The sequence below is a fragment of the Protomyctophum parallelum genome, assembly GCF_964188405.1.
Source record: "Protomyctophum parallelum genome assembly, chromosome: 17".
Taxonomy (NCBI): Eukaryota; Metazoa; Chordata; class Actinopteri; order Myctophiformes; family Myctophidae; genus Protomyctophum; species Protomyctophum parallelum.
In genome coordinates, this window is record NC_139719.1 from 28,195,312 (window position 1) to 28,219,673 (window position 24,362).

General features: G+C 43.8%; 2 protein-coding genes across 2 annotated transcripts in view; one reads left to right on the forward strand and one right to left on the reverse strand.

Moving 5' to 3' along the window:
- The window catches only part of LOC310874682 (formin-2-like), a gene marked incomplete at its 5' end in the record, with an annotated part of 105,936 nt that extends 105,594 nt beyond the window's left edge, over nucleotides 1-342 (forward strand). The window contains one exon of the mRNA XM_083787544.1: nucleotides 208-342. Within this exon, the coding sequence (XP_083643670.1) occupies nucleotides 208-234 (27 nt within the window). The 3' untranslated portion in view covers nucleotides 235-342. The remainder of the gene's footprint in view (nucleotides 1-207) is intronic.
- A 3,592-nt stretch (nucleotides 343-3,934) lies between these two features.
- On the reverse strand, nucleotides 3,935-23,742 carry LOC310874889 (gremlin-2-like). Its single transcript, XM_083787805.1, has 2 exons — nucleotides 23,232-23,742; nucleotides 3,935-5,919 (listed from the first exon to the last, which is right to left on the reverse strand). The coding sequence occupies exon 2, from the start codon at nucleotides 5,916-5,918 to the stop codon at nucleotides 5,412-5,414; it is 507 nt and encodes a 168-aa protein (XP_083643931.1). The 5' UTR covers nucleotide 5,919; nucleotides 23,232-23,742; the 3' UTR covers nucleotides 3,935-5,411.
- Between the last annotated feature and the right edge of the window lie 620 nt (nucleotides 23,743-24,362).

Consider the following 24,362-nt stretch of genomic DNA (forward strand, 5'->3'; position numbering starts at 1 on the left):
CTGTTTGTTGACTAGGGTTCCTTCTGTACATTGAACTTCCTAAGTCACTCTCTGGATAAGATCATCTGTTAAATGTCTAAGTCTATAATTTTGACTTTCAAGCGCTCAACGTTTTAAACTGTCATTCTGCAGTTGTTTCACTGTTCAACAAATACTTGGCGTTTATGAATGTGTGAGCGTTTTGTTTTGTTTTTCTCTGTTTCACAGAAAGCCAAGCTGGGCATGAAGATCTAAAGGATGTATGTGTTTGTGACTTCGCACAAGTGATTGCACTTGGACACACAAAAAAGAAAAAAATCTCACAAGATAAAACGCAGGGACACAGAACAAGTATGGACTGCATGTACAGTATAAGCAGGGGACTATAAACTTGAACCAGAGCCCTCTCTATTTTATTTGTAACTTTGTCCAGTCCCCGACCCCTGCCTGCTCTCTGGACCCATTGCCTTACGTTGCACCACCTCTCCAGCCATCTGACGCCAACACACCAGAGGATGGATTCTGCGATCCTGGACTTGGCAGGTGCGCTTGGTTTGTTATACCGTCTACCAGTAAGGTGCAACTCGATCCGCAGTCATGTAAGTTGGATGTATCACCACAACTTGCCTAAACCTGACGGACGAATAATGTTATTTGAAAGGAATGACCACTTGCACCATCTCTGCAGGCTGCCACTTATACTGTACACCTTGTGAAATGCCCTCGTATTCAAGCTCGTCCACAAATCCATAACTGCACACATGTGAGTCTAAAGTGTTTCAAAAGCAATATATATATATGTATAATGTATCTGGAATGTCTTTCCAGAGCTTCCTTTTAACCGTTTTTTATTTTGTTTTGTTTTTCCTTGTTTGAAATAAAACCTATGTACAGTACCATACATTTGTGTGGTGTGATGCACAGTACACATTTGTGTTTAATATTTGGTGCACTGTTCCAGAGTCAGTAGTTCCATTCACGATTCCACGATACCATAGCAAAACTCACATTTATACCTGCGGAAATAAATCACAGATTTGACCAAGACAAATGCAGTCTGAAAAACTGTCATTTTCATTGTACATCAATAATATCGTCTGTAGGGTGGAAACCTGTCAAACTGTTACTTTTCAGGATTCAAATTCCAAAGTAGCAGGTCTACAAGCTCAAAAGATCAGAGTTTCGAGCTTGTGGATCTGCTACTTTTCATAATGTTGTGATGCTGTAGTATGATCAAGCATAAAATATGGAGACATAATATGGTTTCTGCCCGACAGCGCAACGATATATCAGTGTGTTGAAGTCTCCCGGTAGGACTGACATCCCCTGTTGAGGCGCTATGCATGCAGGACTCCACTCAGGTAAACTCCGACCTAGCGGCACTCAACCGAGCTCCGGCTATTCCCACACCTGCATGGCACCTCACACCTTTGACAACTCCAGAGAAAAATTCTGTCCAGCACTCCTCTCCAGGATTTTGGTCGCAGAGCCTCTGTTGTGCGTAGAGGTAAGCCTGCCCCACCAGGTAGAGCTCAGGCTTTGTGGATGTTCCAAATCCACACACCCAGGGCCTTGTCCATCGAGGCCCTACACCTACACCACCAACCGACCCTGATAGTTGTTCTCGTAGGTTGTGGGCCTGCAGGATGGAAAGCCATCCACGTCGCCTTTTTAGGCTGTACCTTCCGGGCTCATCTCGACAGGATCCAGACCAGGCTTCCTCTCGGTAGGGTAGCTATACTACTTACTTGCTTTTCCATGGAATCTTCTTGAAACACACTTAGTCTGGCACGAAAACACAACATATCAAATTAATGTGTAAGCCGATGTCGGGAATGAGATTTCAGGCCTCTTGCATGAGTGACGGCCATCATAAAGTGTGTGTGTGTGTGTGTGTGTGTGTGTGTGTGTGTGTGTGTGGGGGCACGTGCCTCATATGTCAATTTCAACAAAAGTAGCAAAAACAGTAGATCTACAAGCTCGCATTGAGAGCCTGTAAATCAGCTATTTTCATTTTAAAGATGGTAATAAAAAAGTGACTATGTGAGGAGTAACGCTTTATCGGTTTTATTATCTTTGTCAGAACATCATCTGAAGAAAGATGTCCAATTTGAATCAAAATACAACTTCACGTTGGAAGTATTGTATTTAAATCTCAAATTCAAAAATACAATTTCTCCCGTGTCCACTCACGGGCTCCGTACATTTCAGCTGTTGGAACAGTATGACTTGTTGATTTCATTAAAGTTCCCCAGCATGATGGTCACAAACAGGAGGAACATGGAGGATTGGAGGTTCAACAGCTTATAAGTGTTTTTGCGACTACTATGAAAACCTGTCCGTCCGTTGATCCGTCAGTCACGCCTCCATATATGGCTGTCAGTCCATAACGCCTCGTGACACGCTCCATATGGGGTCTCCATACCTCATCAAACCCTGGATAGCCTTACATGGAGAACTACTCATTTAAAACCTCTATACTTTGCAAACATAACCTGAATGTTCTCCGTACTTGGTCCGCTTATAGCTCATTTTGATCATCCAAGCTATACTTTTCTTTCTTTCTTTACTTTGATATTATTGTTCTTGTCAAATGCTGTAAGTCTAGACTGAACCATGCTGCTGATACTGTATACATAACTCGACACATGAAGTACTCGGCTACTCGCATGCCAAAAAATGGTTTAGACAAAACATTTGAGTACTTGAATGAATTTAGTATCGTGTATATAATTTATTCATTTTTTTTAAAGGTGTATATACAGTATATATGTACACATTGTCTTGTAATGTACCATCGTTTGACATATCTATTATAGTGTTCTAACATTCAATATAATGCATTCACGTGTTTAAAATTATAAATCTTCACACATGGTATCAGAAAAGTCTTAAAAGAGATACTGTTATGTGGATGCACTGTATGTGGTTTTAGTCAACGTGAGGGTTTATACGTCACAGTGAGACAATGGGAGCTGTTAGCTTAAACCTTTTCATTTGTTGTCACAGGTTCTAGTAAAGCAACAATATTCAGATGCTCAATGTCACAGATGTTGGATTATGCAAACCTGTCTTCTTAAAATCTTGTCAAAATTATTCTATTAGCCTATATACCCGCCCTTTCCGTTCCCAGATCCATATACACGTAGCATATTTACACTCGCCCTTACTGATCCTAGGTCAGACCTGGGGTCCATATACCCCCACCCCGCACTGATCCTAGGTCAGACCTGGGGTCCATATACAGTATACCCCCACCCCTCACTGATCCTAGGTCAGACCTGGGGTCCATATACAGTATACCCCCACCCCTCACTGATCCTAGGTCAGACCTGGGGTCCATATACAGTATACCCCCACCCCTCACTGATCCTAGGTCAGACCTGGGGTCCATATACAGTATACCCCCACCCCTCACTGATCCTAGGTCAGACCTGGGGTCCATATACAGTATACCCCCACCCCTCACTGATCCTAGGTCAGACCTGGGGTCCATATACAGTATACCCCCACCCCTCACTGATCCTAGGTCAGACCTGGGGTCCATATACAGTATACCCCCACCCCTTAGTGATCCTAGGTCAGACCTGGGGTCCATATACAGTATACCCCCACCCCTCACTGATCCTAGGTCAGACCTGGGGTCCATATACAGTATACCCCCACCCCTCACTGATCCTAGGTCAGACTTGGGGTCCATATACAGTATACCCCCACCCCTTAGTGATCCTAGGTCAGACCTGGGGTCCATATACAGTATACCCCCACCCCTCACTGATCCTAGGTCAGACTTGGGGTCCATATACAGTATACCCCCACCCCTTAGTGATCCTAGGTCAGACCTGGGGTCCATATACAGTATACCCCCACCCCTCACTGATCCTAGGTCAGACTTGGGGTCCATATACAGTATACCCCCACCCCTTAGTGATCCTAGGTCAGACCTGGGGTCCATATACAGTATACCCCCACCCCTTAGTGATCCTATATATACCCACCCTCACTGATACTTGGCAGTTAGACTTGTAGGTAAGTGGTTCAAACTGTTTGCTTTCAAGGAACCCCCAGTTTGGTACGCATTAGGGACACGGACCCCCATAACTCAAGAGTCTGCAAATACGGGTCCATTTGGTTCCATTTGTACACTCTCAGAGTTACAGACCTGTAAGGGTCCATTATAGTACCTTTATTAAAAGAATACAGCCCTTGTCAATAAATGTAGCTAGGAACCCCCTGAAACCCCCTCATGGACCCCTGTGGTGAGTCTCCACTCTCCAGTACTGCAGATGAAATGTAGCCATCCATACTGATCAAGGGTGGACCCTGACTGAGATGATTAGGGAAGATGTGAGGGAGTGGTGCTACACTTGTTTATATCGTATTGATGTATTCATTTCTGGGTTCATCTTAAAACCCACGCAATTGGTCATTCATAGTCCTTATCTACAGTATGCAGAATGGGGTCGTCTCTGAAAGCTTGCCCATCTATCATCAACTGCCCATGAATCATAACTGTTGGTAATGGAGTCAGCTATCTGACTGCAGTTTGCATGTCAGGCAATGTGTTTTATCCGGCTTGTGGGCTTTGTTGCTTATCAGCATCTGCTCACTTTTGTAGCAATCTCCCGTAGTTTAGCTAATTCAGTAAATAATGTAGCAGAAATGTACAGGACATGTCATACATTATATAGTTTTGTCCTCAGATTAAATGTATGCAAGATGTTCTGTCACACTCCTAGGGAAAAAAAGGATCAGTTCACACTCCCAAGTAAACACGTTTGCGATAAGAGCTGTACCAAGTTCTGAAAAGCATCGTAGGTCATTGCAAAGCTAGAGGAATGCAGTATGATGAAGTGATGATGAAGATGATGTAAGTCTTATTCTTTGGTTCCCAGTGTCGCATTTAATCATGGGCCCAACAATCCTGTTTCATTAGAGGTCACCCACTCTCATCTGCCGCTATTTGCAGCAGCCATTTTCAGTCCCTCCTTGTAAGTATTTGGTGTCATGATATTTGGCGATACAAATTGCTGTGATTGAAAACAAGATGAAGACTCTTTATCTGGGCCATAGTGGGTTATCAGCCTCTCCGACCAGTAGAATTTGGCGATGGGCGACTCCAAGTTAAAAAAAATGATAATTTCAGAGGCCAAAAAAAGTCTACATTAATATGGTTTTCTTATGGTTGTTCTTCATCTTTGAGCTTTAGATGCCCAGTGTTGAGTACAGTAGCTCATGGACATGCACATGTAGCGCATGCCACTATGACAATCAGGGCTTATTCCCCACTGGGTATGTACTGTACTGTATGCACTCAAGTTACTTGCAAGGCACTTGAAAGTGCCCCATCTGATCTGATCGTATATATTAACAATTTTATATCTTATTAGGGAGGCTCCGGAATTCCTTAGCCACGCTCTTGCGGCGATCCATCACTGCTTCCCGGAGTCTGCCACGCTGACCGATATGCAGCGGCACTGCTTGACCCGCTGGATCTTGCGGTGTCTGAAGGGCGGCTGCAGGTCTGGGCAGTCCAGCTCCACGGTCAGCGTGGTGAACTTCTGCGGCCGGCAGAAGGCACAGGACTGGAAGGACTCCTGCTCCTTCTTCATGTGCCGGGGGATGTAGAAGGAGTTGCACTGGCCGTAGCAGAAGCGGTTGATGACGGTGCGGCTCACGCAGCCCTCCTCGCTGACCGTCTGCCGCAGCGGCTGCGTCTTGCACCAGTCGCTCTTCAGGTACTTCCTCTCCGTCACCACCAGCGCCTCCTGGCTGGAGGCCAGGACCTCCTGTTTGCGTGTGCGCCGGTCGGAGGTGTTGCCGTTGCCCCCCTTGTACGGCGAGGGGATGGAGCCCTGGGGGCGGGACTTGCGCGATTCGACCCCGACGGCGAACAGGAAGCCAGCTGCCAGGACTGACAGCAAGACCTTCCAATACATTCTGGGGAGAAGAAAAAGAAGCAAAGAAGCAAAACATGGTGAGGCAAGTCATTCACACATGAAGCAGTTTTGAAAATCTGGAATTATTCGGACATACTGTTGCCCCAGGCTATGCTGTATTTGTTTTGACTACTGTCTTTCATCTCTCTCCTTCTCTCTCTGTCCTCGTCTTGTGTGTGTTACCACAATTCCACTCATCGCTCTCTGCAGCAATGTCAACAAGAGGCCGAGTGGTACAAGGGTCTGGTAAGGAACAGCCAGCTCTCACCAGAGCCATACACTTAATCGAGTTTGGGTGGCTTGCGCTGTTAACGCGATCCATGCCAGTTGATGAGATGTGTGCTGTGGTTAAACAGGTCTTTATGTTCGCAGGTCAGTGTTAAGTTCAACCAATTATGCTATAGCAATGCCATCATATTATGGTTGGTCCAAAGTAATTTGTCAACGTTTCTGGCTGGGTCACTAAACAGAGCTCTGTGTAATTTGGTTATGTGATCTTATAGTTGCACTGCATCTAAAGCCACCAATCAGGCCACATACAGTATGACCCTTTTGGGTCTAATATGAGCTCACTAAGCTGTATGCTTATATCTATACCTTTCAGCCTCAAGTGACACATGCAACCTTTTTATTCATAGATTTGGTGTATTCAAAGAGTAAAATTAACACAATTGTCATGAGTTATATAGAATTCTAAAATATCAAAAACAAATTTCATACATTCATGTGTTAACAGCTGAGACATTTTACGAGTTCTTATTTACCTTAGGTGGATAACATAATACATAAACATTTTGAAAAACTTGCATTTTGAAACGTTCAAACATTGTCATCCATATTAACTCTATTACACTTTAAAGTCTTTAATATGTAATGTTCCGAATAAAATGGCTATATTCGTACTTTTTGCATTAGTATTACAAGGAGTACTGAGAGCATTGCTGTAATGAATCTTACTTGGCCTTTAGACCTCCACACGGCATTATAGTAGGAGAGCTGAGCAAGAGGGATTAAAAAAGGTCTACTGTAGCTACTTTACCTTCTAATACACATGCATGTACAGTATGCAATATTCGTGTATGCATGCGCACACACACACACACACACACACACACACACTGTGAGGGTAGATACACAGTGGGTTCACACGGCAATTCTAAGAAGCTTACCGCTAATTTAAGCTTTATAGAATAAATTAGCCTTCCTACTCAAGATTCCCACAGTTCTTGGAGCTTATTACAGGCCGAAGCTGAGAGGAGGGAACGTTATGTCATCATCAAAATATTTCTTGTGTTTATTCACAGGATGGTGTCAGGTATGAAATAAATGTCAGACTAACATTAATGTGATCACACAGTCTCACACATCCACAGCATGTTGTCACTGGAAATAGCGATGTTCACTATTCTTGTGCGACACTTGTATGATGAAGTACAGTAGAGCATTCATTTAGGAAAATATATGAAAAGGTTTAAATATGGAGGTTTCTACCCTCCATGTCAATCTGCAGTCTTCCACCAAACAGCACCACTGTAGCAACGTGGGATTTATTGCATTTCTCAATCAGCACAGGCACCTCCCTGCAACTGTCGAGGCATTCACTTTCCCCTTGTCCCCAATTGAGTTAACCTTCCTCTTCCTTTGTTTTTCTTTTAATATCATCCAAGTAAACGTGAAGAAAGTAATATATCCTGGTTTTCACTGTTAGTGTTTCATATTTCATCTTCTTAACTGTCTGTATTGTTTGTGCTCGTTCATCATCATCACAGGTCCATTTCCTTGGGCTGTGAGTGAATAAAGTGTGTGTGTGTGTGTGTGTGTGTGTGTATGTGGGGGGTGGGGGGGGGTGTGAGTGTGTGTGTGTGTGTGTGTGTGTGTGTGTGTGTGTGTGTGTGAGACCATCTCTCTTCATGCTGCCCATGTCCATTTCTCTCGCTGCAGTATTTATGTTCAACCATCACCAGAGCGTCTGGATTTAAATGCGTCCTGGCTGCAGTGTCTATATAATTTATTGTTACTGTCGTGTGAAAACCACATATATCTCTATTATATTTCAACTTTTTATGTTTAAAATTACTGCCCTAATATATAAAATATCATGTGACACGTTGTGCGCGTAACGGTTTTGGACATACAAGGTTTCCATCCGTCATCACAAGTGATTCTTACAAGGAAGCTGACACTTCCTTGCTATAATACTGTACATCCCCACAACCAGCACCCAGGTGGTGTACAGTAACTACAGTACATTAACTCATGCACTGTACTTTTCTTTTTTACTCCACTAAATGCATTTGACAGCTTTACCTACTACGTTACGTTGCCGATGATTATTTAGATGATTATTGATAATCCAATTATTAATCTGAAATCTTCAAATTATATATATTGTACAACATCATTCTGCATGATGCAATGTACACCATGTGGCATTGCTACTTTTTCTTCCAGCCACAGCCAGCACCACCACCACCACCACCATCATCCATCTTCAGAATGTAAAGCTCTCCTTGTTGGTTCTAGAGCTCACTCCATCTTATCCCAACCTCTGCTGGGCTGTTCGGAAAGTGCACACTGCACAGGCTGTCTGATTTATCGTCGCTGTCGGGCATAAACCTCCTATCTCCCATATTCGCACTACAGCGTCCCCCAAAAATACCAAATCTACAAGCTTACAACGTGTTAGGACGTGAAAGACTTCCGAAAAGGAAGTGAAACTGCTTTTGTACTTTTACTCAAGTAAAAATGTTGAATGCAACACTTCTACTACTACTACTTGTAACAGAGTATTCATCCATTGTGCTATATTGCTTTACTTATGCACGTACAAAAACAAACCTGAGTACTTTCTTCCAACCAGTGTCATCATCGTCATCTTGAGATTGTAAAGCTTCCCTTGTTCTAGAGCCCACTCCATCTTATCCCAACAACCTCTCCTGGGCTGTTTTTCAAAGAGCAAGAGCCCAGCCTGATTTATACTTCGCCGTACGGCGGGGCATAAATTACACATTACCGGTGACAGATGCTTGAAGTGCTCTCAAAGAGCTGCTCGGAGCCAAAACTTAAAACTTAAAACACTCAGCCATTCGTTCCCCTCCAGCCCGCTCTGTTTGTTTTCTCGGCGGGAAAAGGGGAAATTAATTTGTCGGCTGAGGGACACTTTAATTGGTCTTAATTGAGCCATTACTTGTGTTTGCTGTTTTGGCTGACTGGGAGAATAAGCTTGGATAAACAGGGGGTTTATTGATTAAAGCGAATGTATTTGCACATATAGGGGAGACTTATGAGTGCGTCTGACTGTGTAATTTTTTTGGTTGAGTCGTGGGTGTTATGGCCGTGATCTGGTCAAACTGTAATGATTATTATCTAAAAGGTCTAGCCGGTATCTCGTGTCTACGTTTTTTTGGACTCGGGCAGCATCCATGTAGCAACAAACTCGCTCACAGTTTTTGGACTAAGATGTTTAAATCAGACAATGTACTGTATATACTGCAGAGTCTGGGGTGTTAATTTAACACTGAAAGTGTAAAAAAAAACCCAGACATGTATAATGATTGGTACACAAATGTGGTCTTGGGGAATTACTCAGTGTAATTATGCCTCAGCAGCAGCCTTTCCTCTCCCCCATGCATTCTTCACCTATCTTTCAACCCTCCTCCCTTACTGTCTGTGATCGGGCTCTCCGCTCTCTGCCTTCTTGTCTTTCATTCCCCCTTTCTTTCCGTCGCAACGTTCACTCCTTCGCTCCTCTGTCCTTCAAATGGCCTCTTTCTTCATTAGTCTATCTACCCTCTCTCTCTCTCTCTCTCTCTCTCTCTTTCCATCCCTCTATCCTTTGTTCCTTTTTTGGTGGAAACCCCATATGTCCAAAATTTATCAGGATTTCAGGATTCAAATTAAATAATCACACAAGTTTGTGTGAAGTGAGGAGCGCCTAGTGTGGCTGCAACATGACGTCACAGGGGGCCATGCTGATTTTGGGCGCGTGAATAAGACTCATTAAAAGTCCATGAACTTTTCTGCCACGTTGGAGGAGATAGTGCCCATCAAAAATGGCAAAAGTAGCAGATCGACGAGCTCAAAACGCGGCTTTTGTGTGACGCTGTCGCATGATCAAGTAGGGACTTTAATTTACAAAAACAAAACACAAAAAAGTTAAAATATGGATTTAAGAGGTTTCTGTCCGACAGCAACGATATGCTATTGGAATGCATAACGGGGCACACAAAGGACAGCGGTCACTGACTGTTTGACTTACTGACTTAGTAGCATCAAGACGTTGTGTGACTTATTGTCACATCCAATCTGTCGTTACCTGGTCTGTGCTGATGTCATCCTAGGCTTGCTACTCCTATTCATGTTGTGCATCAGGCACATTGTATATCGTTGCTGTCGGGCAGAAAACTCTTATCTCCGTATTTGACCTTTTTGTGTTTTTGTGGGTTTTTCCTCGTAAATTATTGACGTCCTGTACTTGACCACACTACAGCGTCACACAAGCATCAAAACTAGCAGATTTACAAGCTCGAAACTTTTTATGTTTTTGAATTTGAATCCTGAAAAGTAACAGTTTTGTACATAAGATGGTAGATTGTATACGTCACTTTGATATATATTGCTGGTATCTCTTGTTCTGCACAAGGCAGGATGATTATAGGATTACTATTATTGCGAACGCAGTGAGCCACTTACTATGACAGCAAGGGCTGAATGTCTGTGTGTGTGTGTGTGTGTCACGCTGTTACACCACCCGCCCGCCACCAGAGGGCGCAGCTGTAGCACACACACACACACACACACAGGGCGCAGCTGTAGCACACACACACACACACACACACACACAACCACACACACGAGCTGCGTTCGCTTCCCGCGTTTGCGCGTCTTACTTGTTACTATTATAGTGTATACGGTACATCTGCATAGAGTCTGGCTGGCATCAGTGCCGCTGGGTCACGCCAGGCTATTCTTTCCATCGAATACTCCATAGGGTCTCAATAAAACAAATTAACTTATGAATATGAAGCTTCAATAATATTGATGGTGGCACAATGGTATTTTCTGTAGAAAAAAAGGAGTGATGGCCTGGGCCATGGCTCAGTGGTCCAGGCACCTTGGCTGGTAATCCAGTCTGGCAGTGTGCCGCGGGTTCGACTCCCGATCCCGACGGCCTTTACTGCATGTCTTCCCCCCATCTCTCTCCCCATTTCCTGTCAGCCTACTGTCTGTCCCTCCCTCCATAAAATATATAAAATAAAGGTGAAAGCCACAAAAATAATAATAATAAAAAAAAAAGGGAGTGATAACCGAGTGATGTCAGGACTTCGATATTCTATCACTTTATTGATACGGCTGTAGAGCACCGACTCGACACTCCCTGTGGTGGTATGGAACGCATGTGTTGAAGTTGAAGTTGGTGGAGCCAACTGTGCTTGAGTTGCGTGCATTACAGCCGTACACACACACAGACAGACAGACAGACAGACAGAGACATGGTGCATTTATAGATATAGATAGATTTGTTTGAGGGTGTCTTTATTGTGATGTCATTCTTCTGCACCTACAGTACTTATTTGCCCTGTGTCTGTAACATTTACTGCTGTGCTGCCCTGGCGACTGAATTTCCCCCCCGGGATCAATAACTAGCTGTCTAGACTAAGGGCTGTATTTTGCGTGTCTTAAGTACCAGGTCTTATTCCCTAACTTGAGTAAACTAAAGACCTGGAGGCGTGATCAATGCTCTTTGGCCACTCAGAATAGCCAAATGGCATTGATCACGCCTCCAGGTCTTTAGTTTACTCAAGTTAGGGAATAAGACCTGGTACTTAAGACACGCAAAATACAGCCCTATCTTATTCTCTATTTATGTCACTGATCCCCTCTCTCTCTCCTTTTCTCTCCTCCATGGTCTTTCTCTCCCTCTTCTCTCTTGCTCTTCTTTACCCCCCATCCATGTCCATTGACCCATTCAAACTGGGAAAGCATCTGTGTCATTTTAGATTTTAGCTACATAATGGTACGCTTTTTACTGAAAACACTTAGGACTTACAGTTCTCACTAATAGCAGATATACATCTATTATTGAACATCTTTCAACAGTCTTGAAAATGTAACATTTTAAATTTAACCACACAAATCTTCTAATCTGGGGGTCCCTGGCACAAAACATTTTCAGATGGGGTTCCGTGGCCAAGTACATATCATTTTGGGGATCCTTGGCATGAAAAGGTTTGAGAACTACTCATTTAAAAAAAACATTTGTAGAATTGCTCTCAGGTCTCAATTAATTTACCCAAAGCCCCAAACTGTTCTGCCCGACAGCAACGAAATGTGAGTACTTGTTCCAACTCTCCTCCTCATCACCTCCCTCCCTCCCTCCACCCTGTGATCCCTCTCTCCTCTCCCACATAGTTTAGAGCAGGACAGGAAGACACAGATTAGCTCTAATTTGTCCTCCTGTCCCACAGTCAGACTGACAGGACCCATGCAGCTAGGAATGATCTCTCTCTCTCGCTCTCTCTCTCTCTCTCTCTCTCTCTCTCGCACATGCACGCACACACACACACGCACACACACACACACGCACACACACACACGCACGCACGCACACACACACACAGTTTATCTTTCTCCAACGCAATTCAAATTCAATTGCGTTTCATCACGCCAAGTGTTGAGGGAGGATATCGCCGGTCCATGTCAAAAATGGAATTAAACTGTGGCTATTATGTTCAAAAATCAAAATCCCCTTTCCCTTCTCTTACATGAGTCACATTTGAGTCTCTCTCTCTCTCTCTCTCTCTCTCTCTCTCTCTCCCTCTCTCCCAGTCAGTTGGACATCTTTAGAGCAGATGTGTGAGAGAGACAGAGATGAATATTAGTCTGGCTGTAGTTCTTAAAGCTTTTGAAAAGTCACTTTCATCACCAGATCAAATGGTAGATTCCCGTTGACGTGTGTCCTATCTTGGCCCGGCCCCGTTGCAGCCATCGGTGACAGGTTTCACACAGTAACTCATACAGTAGAGAGATAGGACTATTGTTTTCTATCTATTGTATAAAGCCTACGTGCATTTCCTCAAAGTACAGCGCTTCAGTGTTTCTCAAACGTCCAAGGGACCCCAGGTGTTGAGTACAGGACTTCTACTTCAGCATGTTCTACATTGTGGTATTGGTACTTCTACGTAGGTGTAACATCAGAGAATGTATTCCACCACTGTGTATGAGTGACTGTGATTTTGTGTGTGCGTCCGTTATATCTGAGGCTAGCAGCTAAATAAAGCTCAACTTCTCCGGTGTGACCCCTGTTGACCTTAACCTTTGACCTCTGACCCTGGCTCCTGATTGGCTCACACTGCAAGTGTAGCTTGTTGACCCTTTCACCCCTCAGCTGGGGACGTTTGATTGGATGAGAACCAAAGTGGTCTGGGTCCTCATTCATATGTAATATCGTCACTGGGGTTTTTTTAAGATTATAGTGAGAATAGCTGTAGATGTCCTTTTTTCACTACTTTTGTGCAACATTGTTGTAAGATGTTGAATTATTAGGCCATTCATTTATGAAACTACACACTATCAAATCAAGCTTCATTCATAGAGCACATTTAAAACAATCAAGATTGAACAAAGTGTTTTACACGGTAAAATCAAGAACATTTATGCATGTACAATCTAAATCATCAAAGATAATTTTGCATGCACGCCCACATGGCAAAAAGACATGGATCAGATCAACTAACATCAAAAGTCAGGATTGATCAAAAGCCATAGAAAAGAGATGAGTCTTGAGAAGAGACTTGAACATCTCAATGGACTGGGCACTGTTGATGGTCTTGTACACTCAAAGAAGCAAACATGAGCCCGCACACTATATGCCGTGGTTGTCTGGTTGAAACATTTAACAAATGAAAAGTTGGACTATGTAGATTCAAGGTTTTCTGCCCCGTAGTGTGCATAATGCTAACGCATATACGACCTAAATTGCCCTTCCCTCATACCACAGTCACCCTGGTGGTACCCACCCAGGGGGGCCCTTCTCCGAGTCCTTAGCCTGCCCAGCCAAGGTGCCTCCTGTTGTGATGGAAATCCAGCCTTATCTCCCTGGGTAAACCCAGTGCCTGGAAAGATAAACAATTAAATAACACCCCGGCTGCACACACACACACGCCTCCTTGGCAGTTGCATGTCAAGGTTAGACCAATTTGAACAGGATTCAGTTCAACTATTCACAATCACAGTATAGGAAATTAACAGCGAGTGAGAAGGGGAGAGGGAGAGAGAGAGAGAAACTCGGCCTCCCACCCAGTAGCAGATTGATGTGTGGTGTGTAACTCTGTCACGCTGTGGGAGATCTCGCCCTGGTCTTTGCTAGATGACGGATAGGAGAGCAGACACAGAGGTCTGAACTGAAGGCCACATCGAGGGTGCTTTCTGATCTCTTCTATAAATCTCACTCACTCAACTTTTGCGCTTGTATACAAACTCCTCACAGCGTGGGGTTCTTAAGCTAGGGGGATGCATAAGCAAAACAGATTGCAGGTTTTTCCAAGTATTACTGGGCCCCAGCGACACTGAATGAGTACTTGTTTTAACCACTTAAACCCTATACTTCATTGATTGACTACGTTTTGTGTTTTTATTATTAACCATTTACACCGGTACTGGTATTGGTAACACTTTATAGTTTGTTGTACACTGGTGTACAAAAATACCGAAAAGAGCCGACCTACAAGCACACAACACAGACATCGTGACACGTGAGCTATGGTGATCTGCTGTCTTCAGCAAAGATATTTAATGTAGAGCGGATGGGGTTTAATTGTAATCGCAGCAAAGGTTTTTCATCATGATAAAGATTTTTTCCCTACTTCACACGCCCTTATGCCCGATCTGGGAACAACTCGTACTTGTGAGATATCTAGAAGCACCATGGACATGTTTGCATGGAGCCTCTGTGGATGCTGAACTCGGAGTGCAAAGATCCAGAGGATCATACAGTCCAGGGGATGTTGTAGTCAGAGGATTGGAACCCAAAGACCCAAAGGCCTGTTTGATCCCCCGGGAGTGCCATGGAGGCGCCTGCTACAGACCAAACTAACACTGGCCCATCCAGGGTTAGTTTGGTAGACTATACACTACAGTGCACACTGTAGTTTAACAATACTCAGTCCCGAAGGAGTCCATTCCTACACTGTCCAGAGTTAAAGTAGCCCTCATGACGTTGCTGTGCATGTGGGTTGCACACTCTCCTCCTCTTCTACTATCCACTATCTCTCGCTCAGATCTTGTTGAGGGGCGCCAGCTTTTGGTGTGCACAAACTTCGTCCTACACAAACATTAAATGCCATTGACAATGAATGGACAATTTTGTTGTTGCGTAACAAACATTGAAGACAAAAGTGAGGATGCAGCTTGTGATTGGCCGTAATGAGATGATGTATGATGATATGAGCGCCCCTCACGTCACACAGGTGTGATTTTTTTACTTACATAAAAGTATTTCAGCATTAGTGTTACAAGTAGCCTAACCCGTATTCAAAATTTTACTTGAGTGAAAGTACAAAGTTATCGATTGCCATTGGCATTCTCAATATTTGTCCACTGTGTGTAGCCCAACACACACCGGCTCCGTGCGACGCGTTGCCGCGCGGCGCCGCCTGGAAAATAGAACTGGTTCTATCGGCGCGCCAGGCGAGGCGCCAGCGCGCGTCGGACGCCGTCGGTGTGTGATAGGTTCATTGAAAAGAATGGAGGCGGCTGTTTTGACGCACGGCGGTCGCAGACTGTGTGTGATGGGCTTGTGTCTCTCTCTCTCTCTCTCTCTCCCCCCCCCCCCCTCTCTCTCTCTCTCTAGTATAGCAGTTATGCTGGGCATGCAGCCAATAAGGATCAGTGTTGGACATAATTGGCTCATAGGGGGATCTGGTGGATCTACTGAAGTTAAACCTGTCTCCTTTCAAAGCCCCCAGGTAGACACCACACACACACACACACACACAGAAACGTCACATGAATGCAATGCAACAGTCTCACTCACAAACACTGCATTGATGGTTAGACAACAACACGCATCAATCTTTAAGTGCTTATGTCTTTCCTGATGAGGTGCAACTCAAGCACTAACCCCAATATATCGTATTTTACTAAAATAAAGCGATAAGAGATTAGGAGGTGAGAGCATTAATCCTTATGTTTCTCCCCCCTTGTCTGATAGGTTAGGTGGTTATTCTTAAAAAAAAAAAAAAAAAGATTTAAAGCTCTTAACACCTTGCGATTTAACTAAAGGAGGTTAGCCAAATATATTTTTCCCACCTACTGAACTCTCACAAAGGTCTTTACACATTCACACCTGGTAGCTGCCAAGCACAAAAAACCCATCATGGGCTTGTTACTGAGAAGCTTCATGGTGATAGCTGTGGGAGGAGGGTAGGGTGATATTAATTTATCATCCAGCAGGTTGCTGAGATGAATCCAGCCCTGAAATAGCCTTGAAACGACTTCTGTTACCGTTAGGCTGCCTGGCAAACAAACCCCCTTCTTCCTACATGTGATGAGTCTGCCTTTTGCTTCTGTTGCTATTTAGGTGTCAAGCAGGATGGATCAAGCACAGCACAGCGGTGTGTTTACGATGTCAGTGGTCTGAGCCAGAAGCGTACGCAATTACAGATGTAAAACAAACAGCTTTTCTTTTCTTCTTTTCTTTTTTTTTACTGCAAAGCCGGGAAACAGCTCGACAGTGAATAGTTGGACAGTGAGTTCGTGCACAGTATCACTGACTGCGGCATCCTGGTCGGAAGATGAGTCGCCGGTGTTACGATCAGACGCCTGGAGACATGAAAGGGGTCATGTTGTATGTATACAATATATCAGTTGTTCGATCAAACGTTTTCATGTCAAGGACCCCCCAAAATGATATGTATTTGGCTGCGGACCCCCATCTCAAAGATATGCTGTGCCAGGGGCCTCCAGAAGAAAGATATTTGAGTTTAAAATGTTCGCTTTAAAAAAAACACACACACACAATTTTCGAAAATAGCAGATCTACGAGCTCATAGTGCGGCACGAAGTGACACGCTGTGAGCTTGTAGAGCTGCTATTTGTTAATAGTATAAAATATGGTTAAAGTGTTTAAAATGATTGTGAGGTTATTAACCAGTAAGACACCCTGAGGGCGTGCACGCATCCGCCTGGGTGACAGCAGACGGCAGACTGCTGGGTGAGCGCTGGCGCTTTGGCATGGGTGGTCAGATCAACATATGGAATGAATTCTGTACTACTATGGAGCATTTCTTGAGTGTAGTGTACAGGGTTTGATGTGGTCAGATGTAGAGTTTCTGGCCGGCTCCATATATTCAGATCTAGGTGAAGATCTTCTTCTCCATGTATGGTTATCCAGGGTTAGATGAGGTCAGTGTCGTGATCTTCATATATGGTGATGGCTATGTTGGTGTCACGAGGTCAGATCCATATATGGAGATCTAAGGGTCTCCATGATGTCATGTGACGTGATGTCCCGAGGCATATATGGTGGTGTGACGGACCTTCGGAACAAATATCTCACTTTTTTGAGAACCATATCACTGTTTCCCAAACTGTGGGTTGGGACCAATTTGTGGGTCATAGACACATTCTTTAAAAATCTATTTCAAAAGATGTTCCCCTCCCCCTATTTTTTGTATATATTTTTTTCTTTTTTAATGAAAAAACAAACAATCTAAGAAATTCCATAAAAAACAGGAATAAAAAGTGGAAAAAGCCGATCTACAAGCTCACGACGCTTTGTGAGCTTGTGCTATTTTCACTACTTTCAGTCCCGGGCAAATGTCGAATTAGTTTTTTGGGTCTTGAGCTAAAGCGTTTGGGAACTACTGGCTTACATGACTCCAACTTGATGAACGGTTGATTTATTAAGTGTTTCTGAAAGCTAAACCGTTTCCCCGAAATCAAAACAGAATAATAACGTTTTCCCAAGTGCTAGCTTGCACAGAAATTATGAAACCGAGAGGTACGGTAGCCGGTAGGTACGCTTTATGGCTTTGAGGTGCGGTAGCCGGTAGATAAGCTTTATGGATTTGAGGTGCGGTAGCCGGTAGATAAGCTTTATGGATTTGAGGTGCGGTAGCCGGTAGGTACGCTTTATGGCTTTGAGGTGCGGTAGCCGGTACATAAGCTTTATGGATTTGAGGTGCGGTAGCCGGTAGATAAGCTTTATGGATTTGAGGTGCGGTAGCCGGTAGATAAGCTTTATGGATTTGAGGTGCGGTAGCCGGTAGGTACGCTTTATGGATTTGAGGTACGGTAGCCGGTAGATAAGCTTTATGGATTTGAGGTGCGGTAGCCGGTAGATAAGCTTTATGGATTTGAGGTGCGGTAGCCGGTAGGTACGCTTTATGGATTTGAGGTGCGGTAGCCGGTAGGTACGCTTTATGGCTTTGAGGTGCGGTAGCCGGTAGGTACGCTTTATGGATTTGAGGTGCGGTAGCCGGTAGGTACGCTTTATGGCTTTGAGGTGCGGTAGCCGGTAGATAAGCTTTATGGCTTTGAGGTGCGGTAGCCGGTAGGTACGCTTTAATGGCTTTATGGATTTGAGGTGCGGTAGCCGGTAGGTACGCTTTATGGCTTTGAGGTGCGGTAGCCGGTAGGTACGCTTTATGGCTTTGAGGTGCGGTAGCCGGTAGGTACGCTTTAATGGCTTTATGGATTTGAGGTGCGGTAGCCGGTAGATAAGCTTTATGGATTTGACATCAACGTCGTTGTGGCTCATATTGTCTCAGCTATTAAAGGACCAATTCACCACTTTTCAACCTGCCTTCATATAATTGGTCCTCACTAATGTTCATGATAAAATGGCACAATTTTTATTTACTCGGTCTGCGTCTCATGGGAGGGCCGTGGGCAGTTCAGAATCATCAATACATCATCGCTATAGAAACAGCAGGCTTTCTATTCCTAAAAAGTTGCAATACGATAATGGAAGCCATCGTTCTCACGATAATAAAAATCTATATATATATATATATTTTTTAATCTTGTTTAAAAATAATCTGCCTAACTATGATGTCAGGTGGGCGGGTTTCTGAACTGCCCACAGCCCTCCAATGAGACACAGACTGAGTAGAAAGAAATTGTGGAATTTTATCATGAACATTAGTGAGGACCAATTATATGAAGATAGGTTGAAAAGTGGTCCTTTAAGTGTGGCTTAAAACGCCTGTCAACGGTTATGGAACACTGTCATTTTAACAACCTTGCATTGTATTAAGCTTGTAATAATAACTTGTATTTACCACCAGAAGCCAGGCCTCACATCAAGCTCCCCCTGGCTGTCCAGAGACCTACAATATCCCCACGCTGTCGTATTGTACGACAAGTTGTTGTGGGGACGCTTTGCGACAGTGGTAAGAAGAAGTACTTAAGAAAATGTGTTAAATGTTACCAAGTTCACATAATTGTAGTGGAGTAAAAAAAAGGAATTACAATATTTGGCCACTTAAGGCATGGATTCATGTGTGCCGTTTTGATTTGGCACACTACAGATTCAGGTACACAATTGTTCTTTACATGGATTGCTTTTTTGGGTTACAAGTTCACTATGATGAATTCATGATGAATGAATGGTGATCTAATGAGTTAATCATTAAAAGCTGCTCTGCTGTAACTTTCCTCTTCTACCCCGGATTTGATCCCGTTTTCCTGTGTGACATTTTTACCATTGACCTAATGGAGCCGGCTTGTTTGCTCGGGGGGATAAATATAATCTTGACCAGGTCACAATCCGTGTCGGACCCTGTGTCTAGGTGAAAGTTATATTGTATTAACACATGTGATGGCGGTTAATCTCAGAAGACATTATTTTCCCCTCTGACATGCTCCTGTTGGCATTCTCCGGTTGGGTTTATGAAACATTTGAACCAGGCAGCAGTGTTGAACTAGATAGCGTTGAAGCATTGCCACTAACAGAGCATCAATCTAATCTCCTGTTTTGTTTTTTGGTGTGTGTATCAAACAGCAGGTCAGTGTTTCTAGATACGTAAACACCAACCCGTCGCCAGGAGGAGTCCAAATGAAACGCCTCTGCTGGGAAATATCTCAGGACAGTATACGCTGTCCAGACTCCAGATCACACGTTTTGGAAGGTTTACACAGCACGTTTCACCACGTTTTATTTATTTTTTAACTTACTAAAAGGTCACCCTAAGAAACCATTAAGAGGAGTACAGTAGCAGTCGAACTCTGACGCATGTGAGGATCTGTTATTTTCAAGTATAAACCCCCTGGGGGAGCCAAGCTCAACAAAGTACATAGGGTTTTAACTAAGTCATTACAACAATTAAATTAAGATGTTTTAATGTATTTCATTACTTTCAATCCCCAAAAGTAGACACACAGCATCTTAAAACGGGACGCTTTTAACCACTTGAACCCCAGTGTCCGTCCATCTTCTGGGGGGGAGGGGGGTGGCATTAGCCTAAAAATAGCAGATCTACAAGCTCACAATGCGTCTGGTGTGTAGACAGAAGGAGGTGGTCAAAGTTATAATTCAAGTCCTAGTTCTCTAAAGACGAGAGAGAGTGCTGCTGTCCCCAGGGACCTTATATGGGTACCAGAGTGGCGGGAGGGACACTGTAATGATGCAGAGAGGACCTTATACCACAGTGGAGGGACACTGACTGCAATGCAGAGAGAGAGAATACTGTGTTTTATGTGCTGAGCCAGGAGCTGACCCTCACAGGCTACGGTACCAGCAGCAGGTACCTTAAAGAAAACATGATTAACCAAACAAGCATTCTGTTTCATGTCCCTCTCTTTCCCGGTGACACCCAACCGGGCCAAAGCTTTTAGCCTGTGACCCAAAACAAAGGAGAGCTTAGATGTATGGGACCCAAACTAGTGAAAATAGCAGATCTACACGCTTGGAGATCGGCTATTTTCACGACTTCTATAAAATTTGCTTTCTAATTTATGGAATTTCTTTGATTTCTACATTAATTTACTGAAAGAAAAAATCTTTTGCTTTTTTTGGGAATGTTTTTGAATTTTTTTTTAAAATAATATTTAAAAACGAATTACAGGAAACAACAAATAAAGGGACCAATAAAAATGTGTTCCGACCCAGTGTTTGGGAACCACCGCAATAGAGCGTTGCAGTCCCTCCCCTTTTCAGAACGACGAGTGGCCCAGGAAATTATTCTCCATTCATTTTCTCCATAGGCTTTTCAAAACGTATTTATTTAAAGACCTTTTAAGCGTCGTACGAAGCCTTTGTTTGGCCCGAAAATTTTTGCTTGTTGTCATGATTGGAGAGTTGGCTTTGTCCGCGGCGTAAACGTCTTTAAATAAATACTTTCTGAAAAGTCTATGAGGAAAATGAACGGGGATTTCTTTTCCGGGTCTCTCGAGGGTGATGGGACTGCGACGCTCTATAGACCAGTGGCTTCTCAAACCTTCTTTTCATGTAAATTTGAAAAAATGTTGTGCCATGCTTGGGACCTCCTCAATTAGTCTTACGTTCTTTTTTTTTTTAATGTTTCAATAATGGCAATATCTGCAAGCTTGTAGTTCAGCTCTTTCTGAACAGCCAAAATGTAAAATGGTTAGGTTTTTAAACTGTTTCTCATTTTGCTAGGGACCCCCTGGAACCCCCTCAAAGACCCCCACTTTGAGAACCACTGTCCTATAGCTCTTCTCCATCTTCCCTTCCAAGCTGTGGAATGAGGTTGAAGGTGGGTTATACAATATAGGCTTATACTGGTAAAATGTGCCTTTCGCTGGGATGTTTGTTTCTACTGGCATGATGGAAGTTTTTTTCCCTTTACTCCTAAATTGATGACTTTCTATCCTACTTACAACTGAAGTATATTCTTACATTTCATCATCACTATTAATGGAAAATCCTTCTTTGTGTTGTCCAAAATGCCAAGGTACTCACTTTATCAGTGATTTGAAATTGATTTGGATCTACAAACATCCATCACATCCACAACAACATTATAAAAATTCTAAATATATTCCATATAGAGCACATTTTCTTGGTTATTGGTTAATATCCTTGTTTGTCACTGTATAGCTTCACTTATGGTTTCATATAAATCTAAATGTAATGTTTGAAGCCATGCTGACCTGAGACTACTGAGATTCTAAAAGCCTCTAGACGGAAGAAAATAGAAGAACAAAAAATACAACTTTAAGTCTAGAGATTTTTCTTTCAATCCCCTTTCCCAAACAAGCCTAATGCCTCATTTCTGCTCTGTTGTATGGCAGTGTGGCGTGCCGGAAAATAGCAGATCGGCAAGCTCAGAACACATCGTGAAGGCGACGTGTTCTGAGCTTGTGGATCTGCTATTTTTGGCACGCCACACCGTCCTATGGCAAAGCCTAAATGGGGCTTAACTGTGCAAGGTGGAGCGCTCACCAAGTCTAATACTTCATTAAGCGGATCATTAACTACATTAACAGCCCCAGTCTCGCTCTCTCTCACACACACACACACACACACACACACACACACACACGCACACTTAGAACTTACACTTTCCCTCTCTTTCCTCTCTGTGCACACACTTTCTCTCATTCTCTCTCTCTCTCTCACTCACTCACACACACACACACACACACGCACACTTAGAACTTTCACTTTCCCTCTCTTTCCTCTCTGTGCACACACTTTCTCTCATTCTCTCTCTCTCACTCACTCACTCACTCACTCACTCACTCACTCACTCTCTCACTCTCTCACTCTCTCACTCTCTCACTCACTCACTCTCTCACACACACACACACACACACAATATAACATGGTGTGGAGACATGCTGGTTCTTGGCGTGGAACTTAAGCTTTGCTTTCGCACAAATCCAAAATCAAATTAACCTTCAATTACATCAGACAGGGTCGGGTTTAATTCAGTTAAGAAAGTGGATTTGTTTAGTTTTTGCTAAATAAAATGAAGTCCCTACAGTACATCCCTACGTTTACCGGTAAGTTTGTTTGACTTTCTCACTAAATTGAGCTCAGGGTCATTAAACCAAAATGAAATCGGGGACATACAGTATAGGCTAAATATTAAAACTATGTCTTTGTCCTATCAAAACATTATTTTCTTATAGTATTTAATATTATTATTATCGTATTAGAATTAAAAGAGACATTGTTACAGACTAAATGTATTCCTCTTCATAAAGCAAATAAATAAGTATTGTCTGGTTATTGATCCAAGCATAATGAATAATTGAACAAACTAAATAAAGGGGAGATGGAACTAATCAATTACACACAATCTTATATGAAACAAGACGGGGAAAAAAACATTTAAGCACTACCTTATTTTTGAGGGGTTTTCAGATGGAAGCTGCTGCTGGTCTTTCTGGCCTCTCTGCGTCGGGTCCGTCCGGAGCTGAGCTCAGGCTGGGAATAAGCCCGTGGAGGGTGATGATGAAGTGAACACAGGTTCGAGTCCCAGGCGGCGTTCTCCTGGCCGATGGACCACCGGTGTGGCAGACGCAGATTCGTGGGAATAGTACCGATCAACTTCCCCGGCCCGATTTGAAGGTATACTGGTCCGATCACAGCTTGGGTCTTTGTCGCCGCGGTGCTGGTCGCTGCGTCGTGGGCTACTGGTCTGAGCGGAGACTTGCTGGTCGATGACGGCGGTGGTGTGGGATCTGTTGAAGGACGAGGCAGCTCGGTAGCCCATGGACTAGGTGGTCAGTTAGATATCTGGATCTAAAGTGTTCAGCCTGAACACAAGAGCTCACAGGGAGCACAGGAGCTGATGATTGGTACTTGTCCGGGGAGGGAGAGAGAGAGAGAGAGAGAGAGAGAGAGAGAGAGAGAGAGAGAGGGAGGGATGGATGGATGGAGGGAGGGAGGGGAGGGGGGGGGGGGGTCCTGAATCCTTCAGAAGGACGAGGTGGGAAGATCTGGTGAAGGTGGTCTCTGGAGACCCTGGTCCTTCAGCAGAGGAATCTTCTGGTTCCGCTGCTGATCCTTGACTTCGTATGGAGCTCGTTATCGTTATTCTCTTCTCTTTCAGTCTTTGGTGTTATCTTTATGACCGTTTCACTTTGCCTCTTGTGTTTTTGAATGGATTCATCCCCCAAAGCCCTGTTGTTGTTGTTTTTCTGCCTGTCCTCGTGTCCTTGAGTCCAGCTCCTTCCTGCAGGGACTTCAGAAGGCTCTGCTGTCTGTCATTGTGTCCAAGGGGTTTGACCGGCCACTGTCTCTGTGTGTGTGTGTGTGTCAGAGAAATGTCTTCTGTCTCTTCTCTGCAGACTGCTCTGTGTCCTGCCTCTTTTATACTGTACGTCTCTAAGCACTGGTGTGCAAGTTTTCTGTGCCTCGGCTGTCTGTGTGGACGTCTGGCTTTTTTTGTGTGCAGGGGGGGGGGGCAAGCGTGCGTGTGTGTGGCAGTACACCCTGCCTCAGTGCAGTGCATGTATGTATATGCCTGT

Bases quoted from the DNA above. Each gene is read 5' to 3' on its own strand.
- LOC310874889 (XM_083787805.1), bottom strand. From the start codon at position 5,918: ATGTATTGGAAGGTCTTGCTGTCAGTCCTGGCAGCTGGCTTCCTGTTC.